We start from the raw sequence: 27,737 nt of genomic DNA, 5'->3' as shown, positions 1-27,737 counted from the left end.
GATTTCAGCAAGCGTACAAAAGAAGCTAATCAAAATTTCTGGCACTTGCTCAACGGAACATTTTCCACAAGCAGTTGCAGTTGCAGTTGCTGTTGCTCGTCTTCTTCTTCTTCTTCGTCGGCGGACAAAATGCATTCGACTCACTTGTTTCTGGAAGAGCCGATCAGGATGGCTTCGATTCTCGAGCCTTCCAAGCCTGTGAGTAATTCCGATCGCTCTAACTCTTCCGTTTCTTTGAATTAGTTAGTTAATTTCAGTTACTGATTGAGAAGAGAGAGAGAGCCAATTATTTGCTTTTGTTTCTTCAGCAAGTAACGAAGTTGCAGTGTGTTTATTTCCCGAGAAAGTGAAGGATTGGATGGAAAACAAACAAGGCCTGGATTTCCTCTTTGTACTGCATATTTGGCTGTTTCTTAAAATTAAATTGTAGCAAGTATAAATCAACTCTCTGTGTTTGTGGGTTTGGATGGAATCTGTATTTCCTTCTTGCATCTTAATTCTTATCATGTGTTTGTTGTATGAGAAATTGTGATAATCAGGAGCGTGTGATATTTCTTATCAGAGAAATCTTTACTTAGCAATCAAACAGGATATTATTGTTTCCGAAATATTCTCTGAATTTCCGTGGGTTATTAGGTGAATATGTGGCCGTAGGGATTTGAAAGAACTTGAATGCGTGACTAACTTTGATGAATTCTAAACTTGCAGACATTCTTCCCGGCAATGACAAGGATCGTGGGAACGCTTGGTCCAAAATCGCGATCGGTTGAGACAATCTCCGGTTGCTTGAAGGCAGGAATGTCTGGTATTACTCACCTGCTATGCTTAATTTTCATTATTCATCTGTCTGATTATGAGTTGCCAGCTTCTTATTTTTGCTATCTCCCTTCATCTATAATACTTTAGTAAAAGGATAATAAACACCGTCTGAGAATGTACCTCCGTTTTGGCGGTATAATTTATTCACTGTGAAGATAATACTGTGTGGTTGTTTTGCTTCTGGTAAATACTTTATCTATTTTGCGTCTGTTCAATTTGAATTCTCTTTTTGAATTTTACATGCCATTGATTTTACTAATTGAAGTAAATAATTCCTTTCACACCCTCCATGTATATATAGTGGCACGGTTTGATTTTTCATGGGGCGATGCTCAGTATCACCAAGAGACATTGGGAAACCTGAAGGTTGCAATGAAGAGTACCAATAAACTGTGTGCAGTAAGCATGCTATTCTTACGAGCTCTGCATTTTGTCTCTAAATTATTTAACTGTATATAATGATCCTAACTTGTAAAGGCTTGATATAGGTTTACTTACTTTTTGACTTACCTCCCTTTGGATGTGTACGCTTACAAGTTGGTTTATTAATCTTCTTTTTTTCAGGTAATGCTAGACACAGTGGGTCCAGAGTTGCAGGTAGTGAATAAAAGTGAGCATCCCATATCTCTTCAGGAAGATACCCTGGTTGTCCTAACACCCGATCAAGACCAAGAGGCCACCTCAAATCTACTACCCGTAAATTTTAGTGGCCTGGCAAAGGTATGTATGATTGAAAGATGTCTTTCTGAATATTTTCTGGCTTATCTCTGTGAAAGACAAATATCTTGCTATGTTAGAATCCTTGGTTCTATTGGATCTACAGCGATGAACTTTGCCGTGCCAATCTATTTCTCTGAGTGAAGACGAACTATGAAGTAACTGTTTTTGCACTTACCAAACTCAGCTAACCTGGAAAGAGACTGACTTATTCTGACATCAATGAGGGACGGGGCTTTTGATGCATTGTTTGTTCGTGTTTTTCAGTCTAACCAACCCCCAATCCCACCAACACACATGCATCTCATTCAAGGGTAATTTTCGACAAAATAATCAAATGGGTTATAACTTAGCCATTTGATGATTATAACGATGATTTTCTATATCATAACACTGTGTGCGTCTACTTATTTGACAAAAATGAAATGACTAAACCATTTCGAACTTATGTGATTTTGTGCTGGTTCTTCTGTTTCTTTCAGTTCTTGAACTTTTGCTGCATTTTAGATGCTTTACTTCTGGTGTAGAATTCTTGTACATATAGACAAAGAAGTTTAAGTCATCCATATCATATCATGTCAGAGATTTTGGAGGAACCAATTCATCTCTTGTAGGTTCAGGAATGGTGTCTTAGAGAAACCAGTTCATATAGTTTGATATTGACTTCCTCCTCTTGATTTTTGGAAGCATGTAAGAACTATATTTAGTTCTGTATATTTATCTTACAACATGTCTCACATTATGTTGGCATTGCTGCAATGAGTTAAGTTAAATTTGATCTTTGCAGGCAGTGAAGAAGGGAGATACAATTTTTATTGGTCAATACCTCTTTACGGGAAGTGAAACTACTTCTGTGTGGCTGGAGGTAAGGAAATATAAGAGATATGAGTTCCATATGAAGTTGGTAGTAGTATAGTTGGTTTCAGAATCAAAATTAGGCATGTTAATTTCAACTCCTTGCCTAGTCAGATATGTATTCCTTGTCACTCAGTTAGAAGTGAAAACAAGGTAATAGCCACTTTATTCGTTACTCTTCTCACTGTTCCAAAGAAATCTTGTAAAAAAGCAAGAGTGGGACCAGATTCTGAGAGATAAGGAATGCTGACATTCAACTTTAAAATTTTAAATTAATAGAACAATTTAGACATACATTGGGAATTAGGTGAAGCTCTGGTAGCAGACTAAAGCTAAAACTGAATGCTATAAATTTGATACAACCTTTGGCAGTGGAACCTGTAGTCTCTCAAGGTCCACTATTGTTTGCATACATGATATTTATAGGGGATCATCAGAAGTTATCTATTTGATGAGTGGCCTGGGTCTTGAAAACTTTAATGTAAATAAAACCTCTAGGAACTGTAAATTTGCTACCTGCAATATGGTCCCATGGGCCTTATTATATGTCGATTGCTTCCATGAGATTTATTATGAGCCTCCATCCATTCGGTTAGCCTCCATCTGTTCGGTTGGCAGATGTCTGTTGAAGAGTACCCTCTGCATTCTTTTTATATAATATTCTCAGGAAAAAGAATGATTCACCTGTTGTTGTAATGTTTTCTTTTACAATGCAGGTCACTGAGGTGAATGGTGAAGATGTGGTTTGTCTCATAAAGAATTCTGCTACCTTGGCAGGGTCATTGTATACTTTGCATGTCTCTCAGATTCGTATTGATCTGCCTACACTTAACGATAAAGATAAGGAGGTTAGTTTCTTTTGAAGTCACAGTACTAGATACTAACATAATTAGATCCACCAACCACCCTGAAAATTGAATTGTCTGCTTCTCCATGGATTCATTAACTTGTGGATTACAATTTGTCCTTCTATCATTAAGTTTAGCGTTGCAATTCATAAGGAAATTCTGAACGTGGTTATCAGATGTGTTTAGAGTGGTGTGGGTTTGTGGATTGTTTGGTTGGTAAGAAACACTCGGTTTTCCTCTTCTTCTTTGGGGTAGGATTAGTTTTTAACTCTTTTTGGACATTTTTGTCAAAGTATTCTAGAGAGGCAACAGTCAGTATAGTTAATCCTGACTCTGGTTTGTGTTTCGTTTTGAGGCTGTACCTTGGAGGAGATGGACTTTGTCAATTTCGTTTGTCTTTCTTCATTTTCTGGATTCATTCCTTGAGTGTCTTCACTCATCGTTGCTGAATGATGGCTTGTGTACCTTCTAATTTTATTGATAGTGAATTAGAAGGTACATGAGGTAATGTTGAATTCATTAAAATGAATTCGGAGGTAATCTTTAACTCATTAAAATCAATTTGGAGGAAACTGTATAAAAAAAATCACTTTTTATAAAAGGAGATCTTATTCTTACGTGAATTGCTTATTTAATGTGTTTTAATATTTTAATAATTTATCAGGTCATAAGCACTTGGGGTGTTCGTAACACCATCGACTTCCTATCATTATCATATACGCGTCATGCTGAAGATGTTCGCCACGTAAGGACTGTTCATGACAGGATTTCCTGTCTGTTCCTGTGTTATGTGAATTATAATTTTTCTCCCTGTTCATCCCTACTTTATCATGTGGTACACACGTATTTAGGGCTTAATTCTCTGGGTAATATTATTATGTTTCCTTCTGCTTTTGATAATATAAGGAGAAACTAAGTACCCTTTCCTTATTATTCTTTTCTTTTTTAGGAAGTATTATTATTCTATTTTAATAGGCCGTTCTTGTTATGCAGGCCCGTGAGTTTCTTTCAAAGTTAGGCGACCTCAACCAAACTCAGATTTTTGCAAAAATTGAAAATGTAGAGGTGAGTTTCTTTGAAAAGAACAAAAAACAAAATTTACTATATTGTCACCATCAGCTTGGATTATGGCTATGGTTACCACCTTGACATGTGGGCTCCACATTTGTGGAGAGCCCTTAGTAGTCAGTATTTAGGCAGTAATGGTGGTAAGGAATATTCTTGGCAGAAAGGATCATGTGTGACTGATCAGATTTCCAAATGTCATACTTATGCTTGGATTTGAATTAGCTTACAGGTTCTCTTCTATTTTTGTAGGGGTTAAATCATTTTGATGAAATTTTGCAAGAAGCTGATGGTATTATCCTCTCTCGTGGAAATCTGGGGATAGATCTCCCACCAGAGAAGGTAGATTTTGGTAGTCATGTTCTTTTATGTATTTACATCAACTGCACACGGCCACAAAAGTAATGAGTAAGTCATTGTCAAACAGTCTACCTGATATACCATATTGGTATGGCTTAAGTGAGAACCATGTCTTGTATGTGGCGTCATCGGCATATTGTATGTATATCGCATCCATGGTTTGTTATATGTTGGGTATACCTGCACAAGTTATATTCTGTTATGATGTGGACTATTATTTTGGAGGAAGAATTAAATAGTGGCTTATCAAATGTTGATTTCCTCTGATGGTGACCTGAAAGCTGGGGGGTACTTACAGTGATGAGGATTGGGAACCAAATGTTCTTTTAGTGTGTGTGTGTTTCCAATTTCCATGCTTCGATGGATGTGTATCTATATACTTTTAGTTGGAGGGTATTTTTTATAATGAGGCTTGAATATTCTGGTAAGACGCTACTTTGATCTTCCAGGTATTTTTATTTCAAAAGGCTGCTGTTTACAAGTGCAACATGGCTGGAAAGCCAGCAGTGGTGACTCGGGTTGTGGACAGTATGACCGACAACCTAAGACCTACTCGTGCTGAAGCAACTGATGTTGCCAACGCTGTACTGGATGGTAAACTTCTGTCTTTTGACATGAAATATGCTCCTTTCTGTTACCTTTGGCGGGTTCCACCATCTCATTCTTTAATGTCCATGTCATTGCATGGATTGTTGCTCTGTTAGTGCTAGTAAATATCATTCGTATTGTAATACTCCTGTTGCTTGAGCGTTATTAAACAAGTAACAAGTTAATGTTATCATAGGATGTACAAGTACGACCTGTGCACTTATTTACCCGCTTTTCAGTTCTATTTGTGCAGGAAGTGATGCAATTCTTCTAGGTGCAGAGACCCTGCGCGGTTTGTACCCTGTTGAGACGATCTCCACTGTTGGAAAGATTTGCTCTGAGGTAACTCCATTTCTGTATTGTAATAAAGCTCTCTCTCTCTTCTGAAAAAGCGAGAAAAATTTCAGCTGTTGCATCCCTGTGTTCTCCAGATGATGGCAGAGCTGGATTCAAATTATAATAAATAAGCCCATTCAATTACTAAAAACCACTTGATTCAGATTATTTATACCTATTATACAATAAATGCATTTGGCACATGTATTTCAGGATCCTTGGTTTGGAATCATATATCACATGAGGCATCATGAATATATCTGCTACCATTTAAGTGTTATAATTTGAGTCTTTTCAATGATTCATGTGCCAATGGTTCTATACATGAGTTACTTTGTGAGCTTTGAACGTTTACGGTGAAAGAAGTTCTTGCGATCTTCTGATTGTGATGCCAAAAGTTTTCTAATTTCTCTATCAGAGTGATTAAAATGCACCTTTGGTGCAGTGCTAAAGGTTGGAGTGAGCCCATATATCTGTTTTCTTCGTTTCCCTTGTCATTGTCCTACAACAGTAGAGACTTTTATAGACGTACACCTCCAAAGCTAGTGTGGAAGTAGCATTGTTTTTCCATCCTATTAGTTTTCTCATTTCTGAGGGTGTGTTTGCCATATGTTGATGTGCATTTTAGAAACTCCCATTATTCTTATATGGGACCATTCCTCTATATTTTTTTCAGTCTTCTCTCTGAGAATTCTTAATATTTCAGCTTTGGTTTTCTGGTTCTACTGATTTATATTAGCACACTGAGCATTGTTTATGTTCTGTGGTTTTATCGTTTCTGATCTAGAATTTGATGGTTTCTAGTGTAGACGCTACCCATTCCTAAAGCTAAGGGCTAGGAGTATAATTGATGTAGAACCAAATACCATAATTTAGAATTAGAATTTAGAAGACAAAAAGAGATATGTCGAGGAGAATTTAGAAGAAGATTACTCAGGGAAAATATTACGAAGCACTTATTTATAATAACCTAGCCCTACTACAATTCGGAGAGTAATCCCAACGCTGATAGCAACAGGAAAGAAAGAAAACAAGAAAATAAAATAAAACAGGAAATATGATTCTGCATCAACATATTCTGGTGGAATTGTAGTACTTAAAAGAGTGATTCGTTGGTCTTGGCTATAGTCATACGACTCATATTAGAATGTGTGATCCTTTTGTTTTGTGGTCAGTCAGTTTTGGAGGGTGGGAGTGGGACAATTCTTTGTTCTTATAATTAGGATGCATGTTTCGTAAGAATGGTTTATCAAAAAATATTATAAATTAAAGTACAATGACAAGGGAAAGTTCTGAGTTCATTTCCACATTTATTATAACAGTTCTTTTATATCTTGTAATAATGGAAATTTTCTTTTATCAAATTACTGTCGACAGGCGGAGAAAGTTTTTAATCAAGATTTGTATTTTAAGAGGGCTGTCAAATATGTTGGAGAACCAATGACCCACTTGGAATCTATTGCTTCCTCTGCGGTAGTTTTGTGCTTTCAGTATTTTCCATTTTGTTTTTTCTCTTTCTTTTTATTGTACCGTTGGCCTGTTCCCTGAAGAGATGCTGCTAACAGAATCATGTATGAAGGATGCCTTTTATTTTGCTACAACAGGAAAATATTATAATATAATTTATCTTATCCTAGGTACGTGCAGCCATCAAGGTGAAGGCCTCTGTAATTATTTGCTTCACTACATCTGGAAGAGCTGCAAGGTGATTCTCTCTTATCTCTTATTCTCTCTTCATGGTATTTATAAAATTAAATGCTTGGGGCCCGTTTGATTACCATTTTGCTAGTTTTTAGTTCTCATTTTTGTGTTAGAGTTAAGAGGGGAAATACATGGGACAAATGAGGGATATAGAATAGTTGAGGAAGGATGGTCGAAGAAATGTTGAAGGAATGTTTAAGGAAAAGGAAAGGCACACAAAATGTTGAAAAGTAAAATTCAAAACCCAAAACCTATTTTAAGTTGCTTTCACTTTCAAGATCTTGTTTTCATTTATTCTTTATTTCCTCCCCTTTCTTCCATCACCCTTCTTCATCTTCCCTCCTTTTCCCCCATATGTTTTCCTCATATCTCAAGCACAAAAAGTGAATACAAGAAACTAAAAATGGTTATCAAACTGGCCTGTAGGAAATGGGTTAGGCTAATGTTACTTGGTTTTATGTAAGATTTTAGTTTCCTGATTGAAATTCAGTTAGATCAGATGTACTTTAATTGTAAAACATAAAAATTAAGTTTTTCTTTGATGGTTTATGATGTTAGATACAAATATTTTGTAATTGTTATGTTCACTCGTGCATATACCGGTTCTGATATTTGGGCATTAGTGTAGGTTGATTGCAAAGTACAGACCAACAATGCCTGTGCTTTCTGTTGTCATACCTCGGGTCAAGACAAATCAACTCCGATGGACATTTTCTGGTGCTTTTGAGGTTTGTTATTGAACTGATTATCTTTATTTTTATGCACTAGCAAGTTTATTTTTCCTAGTTTCTGCTAGATGCTAGAATGTCTCTACTAATTGTTTTATCCAGTTGGGACAAATGCTGGAGCAATTGCTTTGTTGAATGTTTTATTTCTTCCTTTGTCGCACTCAAACATGCTTGACGGTAGATAATATCTTGAGCCACCCCACTTATTCCCAATTGATTTGGAGTTGGATGCCAACACACGCACATCTTGATATCTTGATTCTGTTTATACACCTTATTTTGCTTATTCGTCCCTAATTTTGTTCCTGCCGATTGAATAAGAATCAATTACAATCAAATGGAATAAAGTTCTAATGAAACAAAAACGATAAAAATATAAATATTAAGGAAGATGAGTGGAAAAACTTAATAGGTACCATTGACTCTGGTAAAGTTCTAATTACTTTTGGATTTGAACCAATGACTCCTGCCGTATGAAAACAACTCTAACTACTGAGTTAAGTAGGTAATTAGCATCACAAAGGGAAACAAATGGGGTCTACGCCGGGTGCCAATTGATTTTGGGTTGGATGCTCTAACTTTAATATCTCTCTTATGAACCCAAGATTTGCAAATGAGAAGAATGATTAGCAGACAATCATATTATTTCGTTATGATCTAGAGTCTCCAACTGAATTTGATGCTCACAAGCTCTCCTTTTCTTATGATGAATATCTGGCAGGCAAGGCAATCACTCATTGTTAGAGGCCTTTTTCCCATGCTAGCAGATCCTCGACATCCAGTAAGATATATCTTGTTGATTGCATTGGCGAAAGCTATGCATAATGCATATAATAATCACATGGTTTCCCAGATCTTTCCTTTCGTTAAAATTGATTGATTTGGGTTTCCCGTTCACCTTGAATGCTGCCCTAATGAATATAGTCGGAAGTTTTTCGAAATTCTAGATAAGTAGATCTCTGAAAATGGTAGGAAAGGAGAAGGGGAGGCTGCATTTAGGGACCCGAGTTGGTTATAGACGTGGATTAACTTCAGTTCATCACATGATGCATATTCTTTTGCATGCTTCACTACCCGTTGTATCAGACTGAGACGTTTCTTTTTCTTATCTTCCCTTTCTCCCCTGCAGGCTGAAACTACCGGTGCAACAAATGAGTCAATTCTTAAAATCGCTTTGGACCATGGCAAGGCCATTGGTGTCGTAAAATCACATGATCGTGTGGTCATTTGCCAAAAAATTGGCGATACTTCTGTGATCAAGATCATGGAGCTTGAAGATTGATATAAAAATTGCAACTTCTTTTGCGTATATGTTAACGAGTTTTACTTGTAAGTTCTCCATGGCCGGTACCGTGCCCTCTTTCTGGAAAATATGCAAATGTACGTGTTACTTGTAAGAAACCCTGGATTGAATTTCTGTGTTTGTAGTTGAAGTACCTTAAAACTTTATAAGGGAAATTACTGTAAGTTGTAGCTCCTCCATCTATCGTACCCAAACAGAGAACTATCTCGTTGTATTTTCTTATAAAGATTTTTTTTTTTTTTGGAATAAATGATACTAAGGGAGTGAGTTAAGCCTCACAATTTGCTAGTAATAATATGATTCAAATTCGTTTTTGGTTAAAATTGAATCTAAGACCTCTCACTTACAGGTAGGGGTGGGCAAACGGGTAAAGGAACCGCGGGTAGGGGCGGGTAGTGTAGGTTCGGGGCGGGTACGGGCCGGGTCCCTTTTTTTTTGGGAACAAACGGGGCGGGGAGGGCCGGGGCATGGTTATTTACGGGGCGGGCCGGTTCCTACACCTTAGAAAAACGGGGCCCCGGACCGGCCCGTTTCATATTATAATCAACGGTTGAGATTGAATGATAACCTATCATTCAATCTGAACCGTTAATTTGTAACCTAGGTTTCCAAATCAGTTTCAGACTTCAGTGTTCAGTCTCAAATCTCAATCTCTCCAACACTCCAACCCTTTCTCAAATTCGCGGCGCCGCTCCTCCGTCCACCTTCTCCGACACGACTCCGGCCAGCCACAAGCAAGCCACACACACAGACAAGCACACGCACCCTGCTACTCATTCTCTCAGATGATGTAAGATCTTCTATCCTCAAATTTTCATATCGTTTATCCTGCATTGCGATAAATTATGTTAATTACTTGGTGTTTTGCTACTATTACAGGTTGATCTCGAACGAGTTGCAAAAGATACCCATGGTTTTGTTGGTGCAGATCTTGCCGCTCTCTCCACAGAGGCTGCGCTCCAGTGCATCCGTGAAAAAATGGACGTTATTGACTTGGAAGACGATACGATTGATGCTGAGGTGTTGAATTCGATGGCTGTGACGAATGAACACTTCCAGACCGCACTGTCCTCTACAAATCCTTCTGCCTTGCGCGAAACTGTAAGTTTTAACTTTTTTTTTTTTTTTTTGAAGTTTTGGGGTAGCAAGCTTTACTTGTTTTTTAGAAGTTGCTATTCAGAGAGTTAGAATATCTTTGGACTTGAGAATGATAACTTGTTTTCTTGGTTTACAGGTTGTGGACGTACCTAATGTTTCGTGGGATGCCATTGGACTGAATTTTAGCATTTTTTTCTCTCAATCTTTTTCCTTTTTTTTTTTTTTGGTTTAAACAGACCATGGCATGGATACTAGATGAGTACTCAAAAGTTTCATGGCTACTCACCTGCAGTAGTGACTGGAAAGCCTATTGTAAGTAAATCATAATAAAAAAAGTTACTTCAGTTAAATTGTCCTCCTTTATTCGATTCATGGCAGTCTTGTCTTGCAATAGTTCATACCTGTGCTACAAATTTTGTTTGTTTTTATTGCGTAACATTCTGTAATTTTTTTTTTTTGTTAATCAGGATATTGGTGGATCACTAGGAAGAGATGCAGCAACGGGAAGAGGAGTACTTTTTGCAACAGAGGCATTACTCAATGAGTATGGAAAGAGCGTCTCCGGACAACAGTTTGTTATACAGGTGGACTTTTACTGAACACAAAAAGTTTATATGGTTGAGATGTTTGAGAAATTTGGGATGTCACCTTCTAAAGGCGTTCTCTTTTATGGACCACCTGGCTGTGGGAAAACCCTTCTCGCCAAGGCAATTGCCAATGAATGCAGTACTCATCAGTATCCGGCGCAACAATGCAGTACTCATCAGGGTCTGTCGAATATTTGCTCGTTCTATTTCAGTTTTTATGAACCGTATAAGCAATTCTACTTTAGCACATAACCTCATTCTGCTATTTGGTTCTACAAGCTTCTTCCTTTTCGTCAGCACTGGAACCACACCTCATTCTGCTTCAATCTTAGTATGCCCATAACCAGATTTAAAAAAAATAAATAAATAAAAGTTATTGGACCCGTGGACCCGTCCCGAACCGGCCCGTTTGATACGGGCCGGGTTAGGTCCGGTTCCCAAACTTAAAATCCCTACACCCGGCCCGGCCCGGCCCGTTACATTTTAAAACGGGTAGGTCCGGTTCTTCCAAATTTGGGCCCGGCCCGGCCCGTGCCCAGCCCTACTTACAGGTGAAGATGAATACTACTAAACTGTAGTACTAAGTAGTTTTATAAAAACATATTTGAATTAACATTCAATGTCATTTCCATTTCCTTCATTATACACACCCACTGTTTATTTTTTTTACCCTTAAAAACTGGTTTTTGTAGATGATATATCGATCGAAGTGTGGAAAGTCTTGGGAGAGACAAGTAAAGTATGGCTCACAAACCTTTTCAATAGGATTTTGAAAACGAAGAAGATGTCAAATGGGTAGCGAAATAGCACTTTGGTGCCTATCTACAAGAATAAAGGCGACGTACAAAATTGCATGAACTATAGTGGTATTAAGTTAATAAGTCACACAATGAAGCTCTTGGAGAAAGTAATTGAGCATAGACTGAGGCAAGAGACACGGATCTCGGACAACCAATCATAGAAACAATCTATCTCTTACGAAGATTGAAGGAAATATATAGAGATAGGAAAAAGGATTTGCACATAGTCTTTATAGATTTGGAAAAAGCGTATAATAAGGTCCCAAAAGACATTCTTTAAAGGATTTTAGAGAAGAAAGGAGTACATGTAGCATATATCCAAGCTATAAAAAATATGTATGATGGAGCAATGGTTGTCGTAAGAACTCAGGAATGACAAAACGAAACCTTCCCCATAACTGTAGGGTTACATCAAGGCTCATCTTAAAGTCCTTACTTTTTGCATTGGTAATGGATGAGTTAACAAGGCATATTCAAGATAATATTCCTTGGTGTATGCTTTTCGCAGACGATATAGTGTTGATAGATGAAACTCAGGAAGGAGTAAATGTGAAGCTTAACCTTTGGAGAAAAGTGTTGGCATCTAAAGATTTTCGTCTAAGTCGGTCAAAGACAAAGTATATGGAGTGCAAGTTCAGTGCAAACGGATGCTCAAATGAGTTAGGGGTAAGGATTGGAGATCAGGAAGTACCAAAGAGTGACAACTTTCGCTACCTAGGATCTATCTTGCAAAAGAACGGAGAGTTGGATAAAGACTTCAACCATAGAATACAGGCTAGATGAATGAAGTGGAAGAGTGCATCCGGCGTGTTGTGTGACCGTTGTATGCCATTGAAGCTCACTGAAAAATTCTATAGGACGACAATAAGGCCAGCAATGCTTTATGGCACGAAATGTTGGGCAGTGAAGCATCGACACGTACATAAAATAGGTGTAGCGGAGATGAGAATGCTTCGTTGAATGTGTGGGCACACGAGAAAAGATAAGATTAGGAATGAGGATATCTGAGATAAAGTATGAGTAGCCGAAATTGAAGGAAAGATGAGTGAAAATCGGTTACAGTTGTTTGGACATGTGAAACGGAGGCTTACTGATACTCCGGTTAGAAGATGCGATTACGAAATAGGGGTTGAGGGACGAAGAGGTACATGAAGACCTTGGAAGAGATTCTAAGAAAAAACTTAAGATACTTGGACCTAACAGAAGACGTAACAAAAAATCGAGCACAATGTCATTCTAGAATTCATGTAGCCGACCCTACTTAGTAAGAAAAGGCTTTATTGTAGTTCCTCTACACTTAGTTGTTCAACCATGGAGGCAATTTATCTTTTACGACGATAGATGGAAAGATATAGTAATGAAAAAGGATTTGCACATGGTCTTTATAGATTCGGAAAAAGCATATGATAAGATCCCAAGAGACATTCTTTGGAGGATTTTCTATATATTATATTACAACATTCTCCCTTTGATGGTTACAAATCTTCAATTGAATCGTTAAAATTACAAATCTTCGATTGAATCGTTAAAATCTTGATATGTTTTGGATGCTCCTCCTGATGAGTAACTCCCTCTGATTTCAAATCATTCAGGCCGATGGTTTCTCCCAAGATGATGTATCATTTTATCTTGCCTTTGAATGATTCTTCAAAACATCAATCAGTGACTCATCCGTATTTGGCAGCTTCAGTGTAAAGAGCCAACATCATATCAACTGTTGTATTTGCTGAGGAAATTTGTGACCTACAACAGTTGAAAATGAGTACTCGTGTGCAATGCAAGGCAAGTAATGAGGGAAAAGGGGTTACAGGCAATCAATTCCAGATCAGAAGTTTGATTCCAGGTTCCGACTGATTGCTCTCTTTCTCCTTGTCTTGCAAGTAAGAACAAGGACAAAGAAAAAGGACAAGGAAAATGCATGATATGAGATACTTTTGATTTTGACCCTGATGATATGAGATACTTTTGCTCTTAAAGAAAATGGTAGAAGATTTTGATGCTGATGTAAAACTTATGGATCAAAACTATTTTCTTGCTGAGGAAATAAGTTGAGCATTTTGATGGACTTGGTTGAAAAGGTATTCTTGGAAAAAAAAAGAAAAGCAAAGCATTTGAAGATGTTTTGTTAAAGATGCATTCTCTGAGAGAAGAGAAAAGAGTTAGGCATTCTTGCAGATCTGTCTTGTCATGGAGGACATAAATCGACTTATATAGGGATTGCCTAATAGCAAGTTGTGGTGTTATTCTTTTACTTTTGTCAGCAACGGTAGTGTAATTATTATAGTGAAATTCACGCACTTCAACTTTGTTAGAAATGTTTGACAAAATTGCCTGTGATATCCAAAAAGATGAGATTGTATCTAAAAAGTGACAGCAAACTATATTCCATAAAATCAGGCTTTTGAAATTCGAAGAGCGGTGTCGCCTCGATCTTCGAACAAGTGGCCACGTTGCCTCTTCTTTGTTGTTCCTTTACACTTGTTAGCAACTATGCAATTGAAACAGTAAAATTCACGCGTTTCAACTTTGTCAGAAATCTTTGACAAAGTTGCTCGTGATATCCAAAAAGCTGAGATTTCGTCTGAAAAGTACAACGAACCATATTCCATAAAATTCGGCTTTTGAAATTCGAAGAACGGTGTCGCTTCAATCTTCAAACAAGTGGCCATGTTGCCTCTTCTTTGCTGTTCCTTTACACTTGTTTGCAATGGTGCAATTGGAACAATAAAATTCACGCATTTCAACATTGTTAGAAATCTTTGACAAAGTTGCCCACGATATCCAAAAATCTAAGATTATGTCTGAAAAGTGACAACGAACTATATTCCATAAAAACCAGCTTTTGAAATATGAAGATTGGTGTCACTTCGATCTTAGAACATGTGGCCACGCTGCCTCTTCTTTGCTGTTCTTTTACGCTTGTTAGCAACGGTGTAATTAAAACCAATAAATTCATGTTTTTCAACTTTGTCAGAAATCTTTGACAAAGTTGCTCGTGATATCTAAAAAGCTGAGATTATATTTGAAAAGTGACAACGAAATATATTCCATAAAATCCGGCTCTTGAAATTCAAATAGCGGTGTTGCTTCGATCTTCGAACAAGTGGCCATGTTGCCTCTTCTTTGTTGTTCCTTTACGGTTGTTAGCAACGGTGTAATTGGAATAGTAAAATTCACTTGTTTCAACTTTGTTAAGAATTTTTTGACAAAGTTGCCTGTGATATCCAAAAAAGCTGACATTTTGTTTGAAAAGTGACAACGAACTATATTCCATAAAATTCGGCTTTTGAAATTCGAAGAGCGGTGTCACTTCGATCTTCGAACAAGTGGCCACGTTGCCTCTTCTTTGCTTTTCCTGTACACTTGTTAGCAACGGTGCAATTGGAACAGTAAAATTCACACATTTCAACTTTGTCAAAATGACACACCCCGACCGAGATCAGGGCATGCTGGCCGTCACGTGGAAGTGACGTAGCCATGTGCACAGTGCGGAAGCTAAAACAGTAATATAAAAGTGCGAATAATTTAAAAACTAGCAATTATAGAGTGATAGAATATGTGCTATCGTAATTAAGACACTGAATTCAGAGCCTAAGGCTTACAGCAGTCCAAAAGAAACAATATAATCAAAGTACACCCGAAGGTGACCCTACGTAGGTGAGTATCTGTCAGAATGCCGGGACGTCCTCCGGGAAAACCACCAACCCGCTAAGCTACTAGAACCTGGAGGAGCGCAAAAAAAAAAGCGTGAGTGGGCAAAACAAATCTCTTAGAAAACCATTTCATAACACATATTATAACCCCTCGCCGTAAAACCTGTACACTTCCCAGAAAAATAAACATATATACGTAAGTATAAATATGCCAAGTATGCTCAAGGGTATGCCAACATGCTCAATTGTATGCCGTCATGCTCAAAGCCTCATAATAACATGCAAGTGCTCAGGTATATATATATAACATCGATAGCATAATAATTTGGCAGCCGGAGTCCCCTAAGTGACCTGTACGGCTGAATCTAGAGCTCAAATCACAACTCAATCACTAAACCTGCCCACGAGTCGGAACCACCTATAGTGGTCTGTACGACAAGCCTGGGTGCAATACATATAAACGCTCTAGTGCTACGATCATGTGAAGGCTGTGCGAATAATCGCGGGTCACCTACGAGTCGGAACCACCTATAGTGGTCTGTACGACAGGACTGTGCACCTAACTTGGATTCAAGCTGAGCGTGTGGTGCGGGAGGTGAACAACACGTGAAGGACTGTGCCCTACTCTGGGCGGGAGCACTAACACCGGGGGTGCAGGTTACGAGCTCTCTAAGCACTTCGAATCACTATTTAATGCGAATGTAAACAACGCTTACCTGGCACTTACCTAGGCCGCCACAGCACCAACATATATGTAAATGACGTAAGAATAAATATATAAACCAACTTATATGCTACTAATCATGCATAATCATCAATCATATAAAATTAATGGCGTAAAACAAGGCATTTATACTAATTTCTGGGAAATAACATGTATATAGGTATATACGGAAAACAAAAGCCCACTCACTGGTATGTAGAAGGGTCGTAGCCCCCCTGTCTCAAATGTGCACGCTCGTCCTCGGGATACATGTCACCTATATGCGAATTAACTATAAAAACGTTAACTTTAAAGCACATAACCGTCCGTTCAAAATAACTTCTCATACATTGCTCAAAATGGACAAATGAATATACCAACGTGATCTACACAACCTCACGATCACAACCATATTTTTAAAATAATTTTTGGACACGTCACGCGCCCCCACGCGCCAGCACAGACACGGGTCCACGCGCCCCCACGCGCGGCCACGTGACCTGCACGCTGACGGCGTCAAGTGACGCCGTCAGGAATATTCCCTGGAATCTGACGGAATATTCCGTTAACCTTGACTGACGCCGTTACTGTCCGTTAGGAATATTCCGTTAAACCCTAACGGAATATTCCCCTGTCTTCTCCGGCCAACCCCCCTCGCCGGCGCTGTCGCCGTCGCCGGAAACCTGCAACTCGCCATAACTCACTCGTTTTTCAACTGTTTTTCATGATTTTTGCACCATTTTGACCCTTAGGACTAGTAGAACACGATCCTACAAGTTTTAAGGCCTAAAACTACGAGAAAATACCTGTCCAAGTTTCCAAAACTCGGCCAACTTCGAACCAAGCTTTCCCGACGTCCAAACTTGTCCAACGAAGCACTCCCAAGCTCCTGGGAACCTCACAAACACAACTACAAGCTTCAAAAGTCCAAAAACAAGCTAGATTAAGTTTGCATGAACAATGTTCAAAATGGAAAACCTCGAATCAACGTGAAAATGGTGGTTTCCCTACCTGAAAATGGTACCACCGTGCTCCCCTCGACCCCACGATCACAACTACACCCCTGGTTTCCTCGATCTGTGTGTAATATGGTGGATGTGTGTGTGTCCGTACAAGTTTAAGGAAGAGGAAGAAGAAGGATAAGGGCTCGGGGGAGAGAGAGAGGAAAGTCAGAGGGAGAGAGAGAGAGAGAGGAAAGCAAATGTGGATGTGTGTGTGTGTGGTCCAACACATGTCCACACCACACAAAACACCAAAACGTAGTAAGACAATCTAGGGGTAAAACGGTAAATTTACATGTACGGTTCGATACTTCCGGGACGGGATGTCACACAAAAACCTTTGACAAAGTTGCCCGTGATATCCAAAAAGCTGAGATTGTGTCTAAAAAGTGTCAATGAACTATATTCCATAAATTCGGCTTTTGAAATTGGAAAGAACGGTGTCGCTTCGTTCTTCAAACAAGTGGCCACGCTGCCTCTTCTTTGTTGTTCCTTTACGCTTATTAGCAATGGTGTAATTAGAATAGTAAAATTCACGTGTTTCAACTTTGTTATAAATCTTTCACAAAGTTGCCCATGATATCCAAAAGATAAGATTTCGCCTAAAAAGTGACAACGAGCTATATTCCATAAAATCTGGCTTTTGAAATTCGAAGAGCAGCGTCACTTCGACCTTCAAACAAGTGGCCACGTTGCCTCTTATTTATTGTTCCTTTACGCTTGTTAGCAACGGTGTAATTGGAAAAGTAAAATCTACGCATTTCAACTTTGTTAGAAATATGTGACAAAGTTTCCCATGATATCCAAAAAGCTGAGATTTCGTCTAAAAAGTAACAACAAATTTTATTCCAGAAAATCCGATTTTTATAATTCGGATATCGGTGTCTCTTTGATCTTTAAACAAGTGGTCATGCTGCCTCTTCTTTTTATAGAGACATCAATTATGTTCAAAAGCACACTCAGATAATTGCTGCCAGTAGAAATGTCCCTTTTGGCACTTCTGAGATTTCAATCTATCTTACTTCATTTTCCTTCATCATTTCAAAAAATGGCTTACCCATATGATCGTCATTTTTTATTTAAATGTTGTGGAGGATGCAAACATGTCTCTCAAGACAACATATGGCACCTATCCTTCTTATTCGTTAATGGTCCTCTTATAGTTGGGGACTCTATGATGAGGAATAACATAACCTCTATAGTGGTAGTTAGGAATTTTCTCACCCCCAAGGATAACAAGATACTCTCAAAACGGTCCGACGAATTGGTTGTTTAAGAGTCTCTGGCTTTCAGTGTTTAGTGTGCATGCTTGGTATCCAATATGGGCCAACGTCTACTTACTCGAACTCATCAAGTCGAATCATTGATGGCTGATGTGGCAAGTCTTAGACAAGAGATCAGAGTGTTCAAGTTCGAAAATAGAGAGTTGCACATGTTTGCAAATAATTATTCAACGAGCATGAAAAGAAAGCTTGACCAGCTGCAGGAATCCGAAAATTGGATTCAAAGTAACCATCAAAAGTTTGTGGCTTTATTCCAAAGACACCAATTGCCTTCGTCTTCTAGAGTTTTACCAAGTACTGGTGCACCAAATAATCAACCTCTTCTGCATCTTCTTCCTGAAGTTATGCCAAGTACTGAGGCGTCACATGTTCCATCTTTAATGCTTCCCCCTTCTAGGGTTCTAATTAGTACTGAGGTTTTATATGAGCAACCTTTGTGAAGACTCGCTCCTATTTGTTTGTTTAACTTATATGTATGTACATGTCTGTAATTTATCAGAGATATCAATAAATAAGCTCTATTTCATTCAATGTATTGTGATGAATACAATAAGGCATATACTTCACTAAGATGTGGTACTTCTGGACCAAATATCAATTTATCTTTGCCTTCATGAAGATAAATGATCACTCTTAGTGTCTAAAATACTGGTTAAGGTCATTTGAGTAATCAATTCATAATCTTTAATCCATATGGATCATAAACTTCATGGATCAAATTTGTGTTGGCATAAAGTTCAATCCATGCGGTACGAGGTTTTACATTATGCTTCGTTGGATGTGTGGGCACACGAGAAATGATAAGATTAGGAATGAGGTTACCCGAGGTAAAGTAGAAGTAACCGAAATTGAAGGAAGGATGAGTGAAAATCGGTTACAGTGGTTTAGGCATGTGAAACGAAAGCCTACTGACACTCCAGTTATAAGATGCGATTACGGGACATAGGTTCAGGGTTGAAAAGGGTAGATGAAGACTTAGAAGGACTTTGAAAGAGACTCTAAGAAAAGATTTAGAGTACTTGGATCTATCAGAAGACGTGACACAGAACCGAGCGCAATAATGTTCTAGGATTCATATAGCCGACCACACTTGGTGGGAAAATGCTTTGTTTTTGTTGTTGTCAAAGCATCAGTTTTAATAGTCTATCAAGTGCCAAATTGCTTTATTTCATAGATGATTTGCAGTTTTTTTATTTTTGGTTAAAGTGATTTTTTTACATTACAGAAAATGTATACTAGGTCATTTGGTGAGTAAAGAATATATGCTCATTTACCTTTGGATTTGATATGGTTGATGCACAAAATTAAATTAATCTTGGACCAACTTAAATTCGACTGCAAATCACACAAACACACAAAAATACAATGATGTATTGTTTCGTGGCTCATCCTAAGATGGGGCTATGTCCACATTGGTGTAGTTTCCATCTCTACTATGTAAATGTAGGTTACATTGTAAAAGACAAGATGTTTGTTGCCTTGAAAGGGTAAAGTGGCTAGGGTTTGGATGAAGAGACTCTCTCAAAAGTGAGGGTGGGAATTCCTTTTATTAGACAAGAGTTTCCTCTCATCTTACATACCTCATGGGATAAGTAGTGACCCAAATTACGCTACACCAATATTAAGGAAGAAGAATTAATCAATGCGGTTTTAATATTTTAAATCCAACACTTAATATCTAATCTATGTGGTAAGGATGAATGACCATGAAAAGAGATGAAGGGTGTTGTTAATAGTACTCTAAAAATGTCGTTGTGTACTCACTTCAACTATATTTTCTTTTATATTTTTATATGTTTGGAGTGCAAGGTAATTTTTTTGTGTTAATAACAACAACAAAAAATGGAAAATGGGCTTTTTATATTAAATACCTTCTCTAAGAAAAAAAAATTTAGACAAAATACCATATTTTTAGTTTAATTACCAACGAAAAAGTCAACCAAATTTCTTTTAGAAATGCTATTATATTTAAGGATAAATCTCAATTTACTACCCTCAAATTTTGTGGTTTTCAACATTTAGTACATGAAGTTTTTTTAGTCCTAGCGTCATACCTAAAGTGTTAATTTTGGGACAGTCTCATACATCCGTTAGTATGGCTGTTAAGTCTCCCGTTAACTGATGATGTGGTGCCCATATGAACAATGACTGGGCACCATATATCATTAAGGAAAACTAAAAATTCAAAAACAAAATACCAAAATTTCAAAATTCAAAATTTAGAATGGGAACAGTTAAAAGTGAAAAAGCAAACAACCCTCATTGCCAACCACCCTTTAATCCAATCCCATCGCCACCGTCGCTCCCATCCAACCCCCTCTTCCCTTCTCTCCTCTGTGCCTGGCAAACCCTCTATACCCGTCCCATCTCCCTTTCCTCCACCCTCTTCACCACCCCTCCATTCTCTCTCCTCCACCCTTTGCAAAAACCCTAACTCGCAAAATCTTTTGAGTTTAAAAAAAAAAAAAAAAATTAAGCAAACCCAACATGAAATCCTTAATCCCCAAAATCTTTCCGACCCGTTTGAATTCGACTTCAATTTCGTCAAACATAGAATAAAAACACAAAAGACTTCGAATTCGTAGAGCAGCAGGAGTAGGTTATGTTGCCGCTGAGGAAATCGAAGTCGAAGTCCTATTTAGAAGAGAGAAGGGAGGAAATCAACTTCGAATTCGCATACCGAAGAAGTCGAAGTTGAAGGAAGGGAGGGTTCAGCGCTGAGCAAAACCCATTGATGTTATGGTTCATTCTTTGAGGACTGAGAGGTTGTAGATGAGAGAGTTTGAGTGATTCTCAGGACCCGATGACGATAGGAAGTTTGGTTCAAGTAAGCAGGGGTAGTGATGGGGTTGGATTGGAGGGTGGCTAATGGTGAGAGTGGATTGTAGGATTTTTGGATGGGGATTGAAAGGGTGGCTGTAGATTAGAGTGTATTTTTAGGGGTTTTTCTTAATATTCTTTTTATTTTTTTATTTTTAGTTTATTAATATCCACGTGGCGCTCAGTCATTGTCCACTTGGGCGCCATATCATTAGTTAACGGTTGATTTAACAGCAACCTTAACGAATGTATGAAAGTGTCCCAAGATTATGACTTTATGTACCACTCTAAGATATGTTGTCACATCCCAGACCGGCTCTGTCGTAGCACAATATTATTCGTTTTAGGCCACGCCCTCACGGTTTTGTTTCTGGGAACTCACACGAGAACTTCCCAGTGGGTCACCTAGGGGTGGAAAAAATTCCCGAAAATCCCGAACCGAACCGAAAAAATCCCGATCCCAAACCAAAAATTTCCCAAACCGAAATTCCCGAAATTTTCGGGATGCTATCCCGAACCAATCCCAAAATTTCGGTATGGGATTCGGGATTGGCTTCTCGATATTTCGGGAATCCCATACCAAACCGAAAATATATAATATTAATTATTATATATATTTATACATATATATATATTATTCTTTTATAATTGATGCTAGTAGTTTCTAATTCATGCTCAGCAACCTAGAATGCCCTACATCTTGCATATTTTTCATGTTCTATTTGATATTCATGTGAATTTTATTATTGCTGCTGCCATGGCTGATGATTTCAGAAGGCTTGATTATTTTGTCTCTTAACAGATTGCAAAAAGAGTTTAATTAATTTGAATTTTGACTATGATAAAAAGAGTCAAGCATGCCAATGTTCAATTAAATGGTAGTGTGAATGAAATGAAATTCCTAGTTCATAAATGTGTTCTTGAATTATATATTTGAAGAAGAATTCATAATTTCATATTTTAATTTGGGATTCCCGATTTGTCCCAAAATCCCGAAAATATTTCGGGATTCCCGAAATTTGGGATTCCCGAAAATTTGGTTTGGGATTGGTCTTCAAATTCCCGTCCCGAAAAATTTCGGTTTGGGATTCGGGATACTAGTTTCGGTATGGTATCCCATACCGAACCACCCCTAGGGTCACCCATTCTGGGAATGCTCTTGCCCGAACTCACTTAACTTCGGAGTTCCGATGGAACCCGAAGCCAATGAGTCGCCAAAAAGCCTTGTGTTATAAGGAGGGGAACATGTACATATAAGGCACATCAACCCCTCTCCATTGGTTGATGTGGGATCTTACAATCCACCCCATTTAGGGAAACCCGGCGTCCTCGCCGGCACATCCGCACACAACGGCAGAGTGGCTCTGATACCATTCTGTCACATCCTAAATCAGCTCCACTGTCACGATATTGTCTGCTTTGGGCTTACCATTCCCTCATGGTTTTATTTCTGGGAACTCACAAGAACTTCCTAGTAGGTCACCTATCTTGGGACCGATCTCGCTTGAACTCGCTTAACTTCGGAGTTCCGATGGAACCCGAAGCCAGTGAATTCCCAAAAGGCCTCGTGCTATATGGAGGTAGGCATGTACATATAAGGCACATCACCCCCTCTCCGTTGGTCGATGTGGGATCTTACATATGTTGAAAACCATTAAACTTTAGGGTAGTAAACTGAGAATAACCCTATATTTGAAGGAAAACTAATGAAAATGACTTGAAAACTTTGAGTTTTAATGATAAAGACAAAATAAAGGGTAAAATGAATGGTACCAAGATTGACTTTTCAGTGTAAAATTATGGTTTTTCATTAAAGTGAACAATACCATGAGCTTTTCGTTAAAGTTCCCCATATTTAAATTGTACATGTTTTCCACTCAACCTTACCAAATTTTCGGGCGACCAACAACTATTCCGACGAGACTTTTCGGTGATTGGTTGGAAAAATTTCCGGCAATTGATGACCAAGCAACTGACCAATATTCCGGCAACCAGACAACCAGCTCTTCCAGCCACCTAAAAATGTTTTCAAAATGTCTTCAATTACATTTGAAACCCAAGACCTAACAACTTGTAACACTACAACAAATCACCACTTAAGGTATGTATTATATTTTTTATTATTTACTTTAGTTCAAAACTGTAACTTCCACATCACATGGTACTTTATGATATTCTTCTTTATTAGCAAGTGAGAAGTTTTAGATTCGATTCTTGCTAAAAACGAATAAAACTGCATTATTGCTAACCCATTGTGAGGTTTAAGTCACTCTCCTACCCCCTTAAGATGGATAATATCGTTTGTTAAAAAAAAAAAAACAATAATTTTAACATACACACACTTATATTATACATTTAGTATACCAAACTGTATTTGGGAACAAAGAAAAGACTGCAAGTATACACACTCGTCGAAGCTCTAGTCTGGCAAGGATTACCGGCATGTGGACGAGATGAAGTTGAGGGTGGGGTCCACGAGGTTGTCTTTCACCAAAGTCCGAAGATGGTGAGCACAGTTCAAAAAAAAAAAGATAGTGAGCTTTATCTCGTCAAGTCAGGTCGTTGACTGACTGGATAGCTGAACTATTTACCAACAATGATTATTTCTAGATAAAAAAATAAAAAGATTAGGGTTGTGGGAGCGGAAGTAGCTAGGGGTGGGCAAACGGGTAAAGGAACCGCGGGTAGGGGCGGGTAGTGTAGGTTCGGGGCGGGTACGGGCCGGGTCCCTTTTTTTTTGGGAACAAACGGGGCGGGGAGGGCCGGGGCATGGTTATTTACGGGGCGGGCCGGTTCCTACACCTTAGAAAAACGGGGCCCCGGACCGGCCCGTTTCATATTATAATCAACGGTTGAGATTGAATGATAACCTATCATTCAATCTGAACCGTTAATTTGTAACCTAGGTTTCCAAATCAGTTTCAGACTTCAGTGTTCAGTCTCAAATCTCAATCTCTCCAACACTCCAACCCTTTCTCAAATTCGCGGCGCCGCTCCTCCGTCCACCTTCTCCGACACGACTCCGGCCAGCCACAAGCAAGCCACACACACAGACAAGCACACGCACCCTGCTACTCATTCTCTCAGATGATGTAAGATCTTCTATCCTCAAATTTTCATATCGTTTATCCTGCATTGCGATAAATTATGTTAATTACTTGGTGTTTTGCTACTATTACAGGTTGATCTCGAACGAGTTGCAAAAGATACCCATGGTTTTGTTGGTGCAGATCTTGCCGCTCTCTCCACAGAGGCTGCGCTCCAGTGCATCCGTGAAAAAATGGACGTTATTGACTTGGAAGACGATACGATTGATGCTGAGGTGTTGAATTCGATGGCTGTGACGAATGAACACTTCCAGACCGCACTGTCCTCTACAAATCCTTCTGCCTTGCGCGAAACTGTAAGTTTTAACTTTTTTTTTTTTTTTTTGAAGTTTTGGGGTAGCAAGCTTTACTTGTTTTTTAGAAGTTGCTATTCAGAGAGTTAGAATATCTTTGGACTTGAGAATGATAACTTGTTTTCTTGGTTTACAGGTTGTGGACGTACCTAATGTTTCGTGGGATGCCATTGGACTGAATTTTAGCATTTTTTTCTCTCAATCTTTTTCCTTTTTTTTTTTTTTGGTTTAAACAGACCATGGCATGGATACTAGATGAGTACTCAAAAGTTTCATGGCTACTCACCTGCAGTAGTGACTGGAAAGCCTATTGTAAGTAAATCATAATAAAAAAAGTTACTTCAGTTAAATTGTCCTCCTTTATTCGATTCATGGCAGTCTTGTCTTGCAATAGTTCATACCTGTGCTACAAATTTTGTTTGTTTTTATTGCGTAACATTCTGTAATTTTTTTTTTTTTGTTAATCAGGATATTGGTGGATCACTAGGAAGAGATGCAGCAACGGGAAGAGGAGTACTTTTTGCAACAGAGGCATTACTCAATGAGTATGGAAAGAGCGTCTCCGGACAACAGTTTGTTATACAGGTGGACTTTTACTGAACACAAAAAGTTTATATGGTTGAGATGTTTGAGAAATTTGGGATGTCACCTTCTAAAGGCGTTCTCTTTTATGGACCACCTGGCTGTGGGAAAACCCTTCTCGCCAAGGCAATTGCCAATGAATGCAGTACTCATCAGTATCCGGCGCAACAATGCAGTACTCATCAGGGTCTGTCGAATATTTGCTCGTTCTATTTCAGTTTTTATGAACCGTATAAGCAATTCTACTTTAGCACATAACCTCATTCTGCTATTTGGTTCTACAAGCTTCTTCCTTTTCGTCAGCACTGGAACCACACCTCATTCTGCTTCAATCTTAGTATGCCCATAACCAGATTTAAAAAAAATAAATAAATAAAAGTTATTGGACCCGTGGACCCGTCCCGAACCGGCCCGTTTGATACGGGCCGGGTTAGGTCCGGTTCCCAAACTTAAAATCCCTACACCCGGCCCGGCCCGGCCCGTTACATTTTAAAACGGGTAGGTCCGGTTCTTCCAAATTTGGGCCCGGCCCGGCCCGTGCCCAGCCCTAGAAGTAGCTAAAGAAGAAGCGCCCCGACGACAAAGTCAACAATAATTCCTTTAAATTAAGTTTACTTTATGGTGAAAGATGTGACTTGCGTTTGGGGCAAAGACTACGCATTGGAAAATGAAAACCACCTCCAATTTTTATACCCAAAAACTAAGAAAAATAAGAGTTTAAAAATTGGCACTAATTTGTGCACTTATCTCATATATATATATATATATATATATATATAAAATCAGCAGACACAGATTTTAAAATATTTAAAATAATTTTTTTCTAATTAAGATTTTCAAAGAAAAAATATTTAATTTGAAAATAACAAAATAGTAACTGAACTTTCGTGGTGAACATTGAATTTGGGGTGATTATTTTTATTAGTTTCTTGCAGCTTTAAAAAAAAAAAAAATTATAAATAACAAAACTGCAAAATGTCAATCGCACATTACGTAGAGTTAGTTTGGAATTGTACTTTTTTTCAAAACTTGTTCATTGCTTTGTGAGAATAAACATAAGTGAAAAAAAAACAGATAAGTATTTGGTAAACTATAGTGCTAAAATTGCTTTTAGCAAAAAAAAAAAAAAAAAAAAAGACGGGATAGTATTTATCAATATGAAAGTTTCATTAAATGTTACTGTTCACCCGCCTCCTATGAAAATGACCTTTTTTTAAGAAGCATGATTATATCTACTTCTGTTTCTGCTGTTTTAGACTCATAATCTTCCCCAAAAAAAAAAAAAAAAACACTTGTTCTTCTTTGATCAAACAAAATTTTAGCTTCAACTTTTCTAAGAAGCTGCTGTAAAAAAAAAAAAAAAAGAGAAAATAGCAACTCCAAACTAGCCTATAGTGTGTGCAAGGGGCTAGTAATATTTTATGTAAAAAACAAAATTACAAACTGCAGAACAATTTTTTTCTTGGGCATGCTCTAAAACAATATACACCATCATAATTATTAAAATGATTAATTTCCAGCATGTGATCGATACGCCAATAAGTTTATGGGTACGTCGTTAATATTTGACTTATTTTTACTCAATATTGCGTCCAGATGGATTCACAAATTGAATTTAGGAAAAAGTTGATATAAGTTCATTTTTTTAGTCAATATTAGAAATAGTCCATTTTATTAAAAGAAGTCTACGTTAGTACTATTTTATTATCAATAAGTATTTCTTTTTAAGATAAGATTTATTATAAAAATTGAATTTATTTCTAGTTATGTCTTTAAAAAAAAAATTTATTTGTTCTTCTTCCTACCCTAAACTCCATTTATAGATTTTATTTTTAGTTATTATAATTAACCTATATTATAGGTCAATTGTATTTAACTACCTACATACAAATTCTTTTTTATAATCGATATGTATCACAAATTAATGTATCTTAATTATAGGTATATTATTTTTTGTCCTTTTTAGTTGGGTTTCATACGACGCTTATAGGTATAATATACATTCATATATTTGTTACTTGAGTTAGGATCGTATATTCTGCAAATAGATTGGTGGTAGTATATTAGGTTTTTATTATAAGATATTAAATAAATTTAAATTTAATGGGCTAGAAGCCTAGAAGATGCATGAAATTCAAATATTTTAATAAATAAAACTGGAGAAAAGATAATACTACACTTAACCTAATAACCATGTTGATTTTTTAGACTCATATCTAAATGCACCTTGAATTTATTATTTCAGCTGGATTTTCAATTTTCTTTTGTACTTTTTTTACACAAAAGTATAAATTACAAGGAGAAGCCTCTTAGGCAACCTACACTAAAATCGTATCACAGTCATGATGATCCCACCTCATTAGGAAGGGTGTGCATTCAAATAAGCTTACTAAAAGAAGAGTATCTCACATCCACCAACTCGTCCACTACGCAGTTGGCTTCCCGATAAATATGACGAAAGAAAATATCATAGGCAAGCAATCTTCTTGA

At 37.7% G+C, this 27,737-nt stretch overlaps 3 protein-coding genes across 3 annotated transcripts; all 3 read left to right on the top strand.

Annotated features, from left to right (window-relative positions):
* Positions 1-9,559, top strand: LOC103951719 (pyruvate kinase 1, cytosolic). Its single transcript, XM_009363166.3, has 16 exons — positions 1-198; positions 709-805; positions 1,121-1,218; positions 1,384-1,539; positions 2,324-2,401; positions 3,108-3,239; positions 3,904-3,984; positions 4,233-4,304; positions 4,557-4,646; positions 5,114-5,258; positions 5,506-5,594; positions 6,966-7,061; positions 7,226-7,293; positions 7,918-8,017; positions 8,739-8,798; positions 9,147-9,559. The coding sequence occupies exons 1-16, from the start codon at positions 130-132 to the stop codon at positions 9,297-9,299; spliced, it is 1,584 nt and encodes a 527-aa protein (XP_009361441.2). The 5' UTR covers positions 1-129; the 3' UTR covers positions 9,300-9,559.
* Positions 9,396-11,262, top strand: LOC125478337 (cell division cycle protein 48 homolog). The gene is made up of 5 exons (XM_048586481.1): positions 9,396-9,410; positions 9,925-10,110; positions 10,200-10,421; positions 10,555-10,730; positions 10,886-11,262. The coding sequence occupies exons 1-4, from the start codon at positions 9,396-9,398 to the stop codon at positions 10,648-10,650; spliced, it is 519 nt and encodes a 172-aa protein (XP_048442438.1). The 3' UTR covers positions 10,651-10,730; positions 10,886-11,262.
* A 7,266-nt stretch (positions 11,263-18,528) lies between these two features.
* On the top strand, positions 18,529-25,510 carry LOC125478336 (cell division cycle protein 48-like). The gene is made up of 5 exons (XM_048586480.1): positions 18,529-18,861; positions 24,172-24,357; positions 24,447-24,668; positions 24,802-24,977; positions 25,134-25,510. Exons 1-4 carry the CDS (start codon positions 18,529-18,531, stop codon positions 24,895-24,897), a joined length of 837 nt encoding a protein of 278 aa, XP_048442437.1. The 3' UTR covers positions 24,898-24,977; positions 25,134-25,510.
* The last annotated feature ends 2,227 nt before the right edge of the window (positions 25,511-27,737 follow it).

This window comes from the organism of the source record quoted next, unplaced genomic scaffold, assembly GCF_019419815.1.
Source record: "Pyrus x bretschneideri cultivar Hongxiangsu unplaced genomic scaffold, Pyrus_bretschneideri_v1 Contig24, whole genome shotgun sequence".
NCBI classification, from domain to species: domain Eukaryota; kingdom Viridiplantae; phylum Streptophyta; class Magnoliopsida; order Rosales; family Rosaceae; genus Pyrus; species Pyrus x bretschneideri.
Note: the sequence above shows the minus strand (reverse complement) of the source record. Positions and strands in the feature narration are given on the sequence as shown.

Excerpts from the sequence above, each read along its gene's own strand:
- LOC103951719 (XM_009363166.3), top strand. The coding sequence starts at position 130 with ATGCATTCGACTCACTTGTTTCTGGAAGAGCCGATCAGGATGGCTTCG. Across the intron at positions 4,647-5,113 it reads TAGATCTCCCACCAGAGAAG|GTATTTTTATTTCAAAAGGC; the intron begins GTAGATTTTGGT and ends TTGATCTTCCAG. Across the intron at positions 8,799-9,146 it reads TAGCAGATCCTCGACATCCA|GCTGAAACTACCGGTGCAAC; the intron begins GTAAGATATATC and ends TCTCCCCTGCAG.
- LOC125478337 (XM_048586481.1), top strand. Across the intron at positions 10,111-10,199 it reads TACTCATTCTCTCAGATGAT|GTTGATCTCGAACGAGTTGC; the intron begins GTAAGATCTTCT and ends CTACTATTACAG. Across the intron at positions 10,422-10,554 it reads CTTCTGCCTTGCGCGAAACT|GTTGTGGACGTACCTAATGT; the intron begins GTAAGTTTTAAC and ends CTTGGTTTACAG.
- LOC125478336 (XM_048586480.1), top strand. The coding sequence starts at position 18,529 with ATGGCTGATGTGGCAAGTCTTAGACAAGAGATCAGAGTGTTCAAGTTC. Across the intron at positions 18,862-24,171 it reads GGGTTCTAATTAGTACTGAG|GTTTCCAAATCAGTTTCAGA; the intron begins GTTTTATATGAG and ends TTTGTAACCTAG. Across the intron at positions 24,669-24,801 it reads CTTCTGCCTTGCGCGAAACT|GTTGTGGACGTACCTAATGT; the intron begins GTAAGTTTTAAC and ends CTTGGTTTACAG.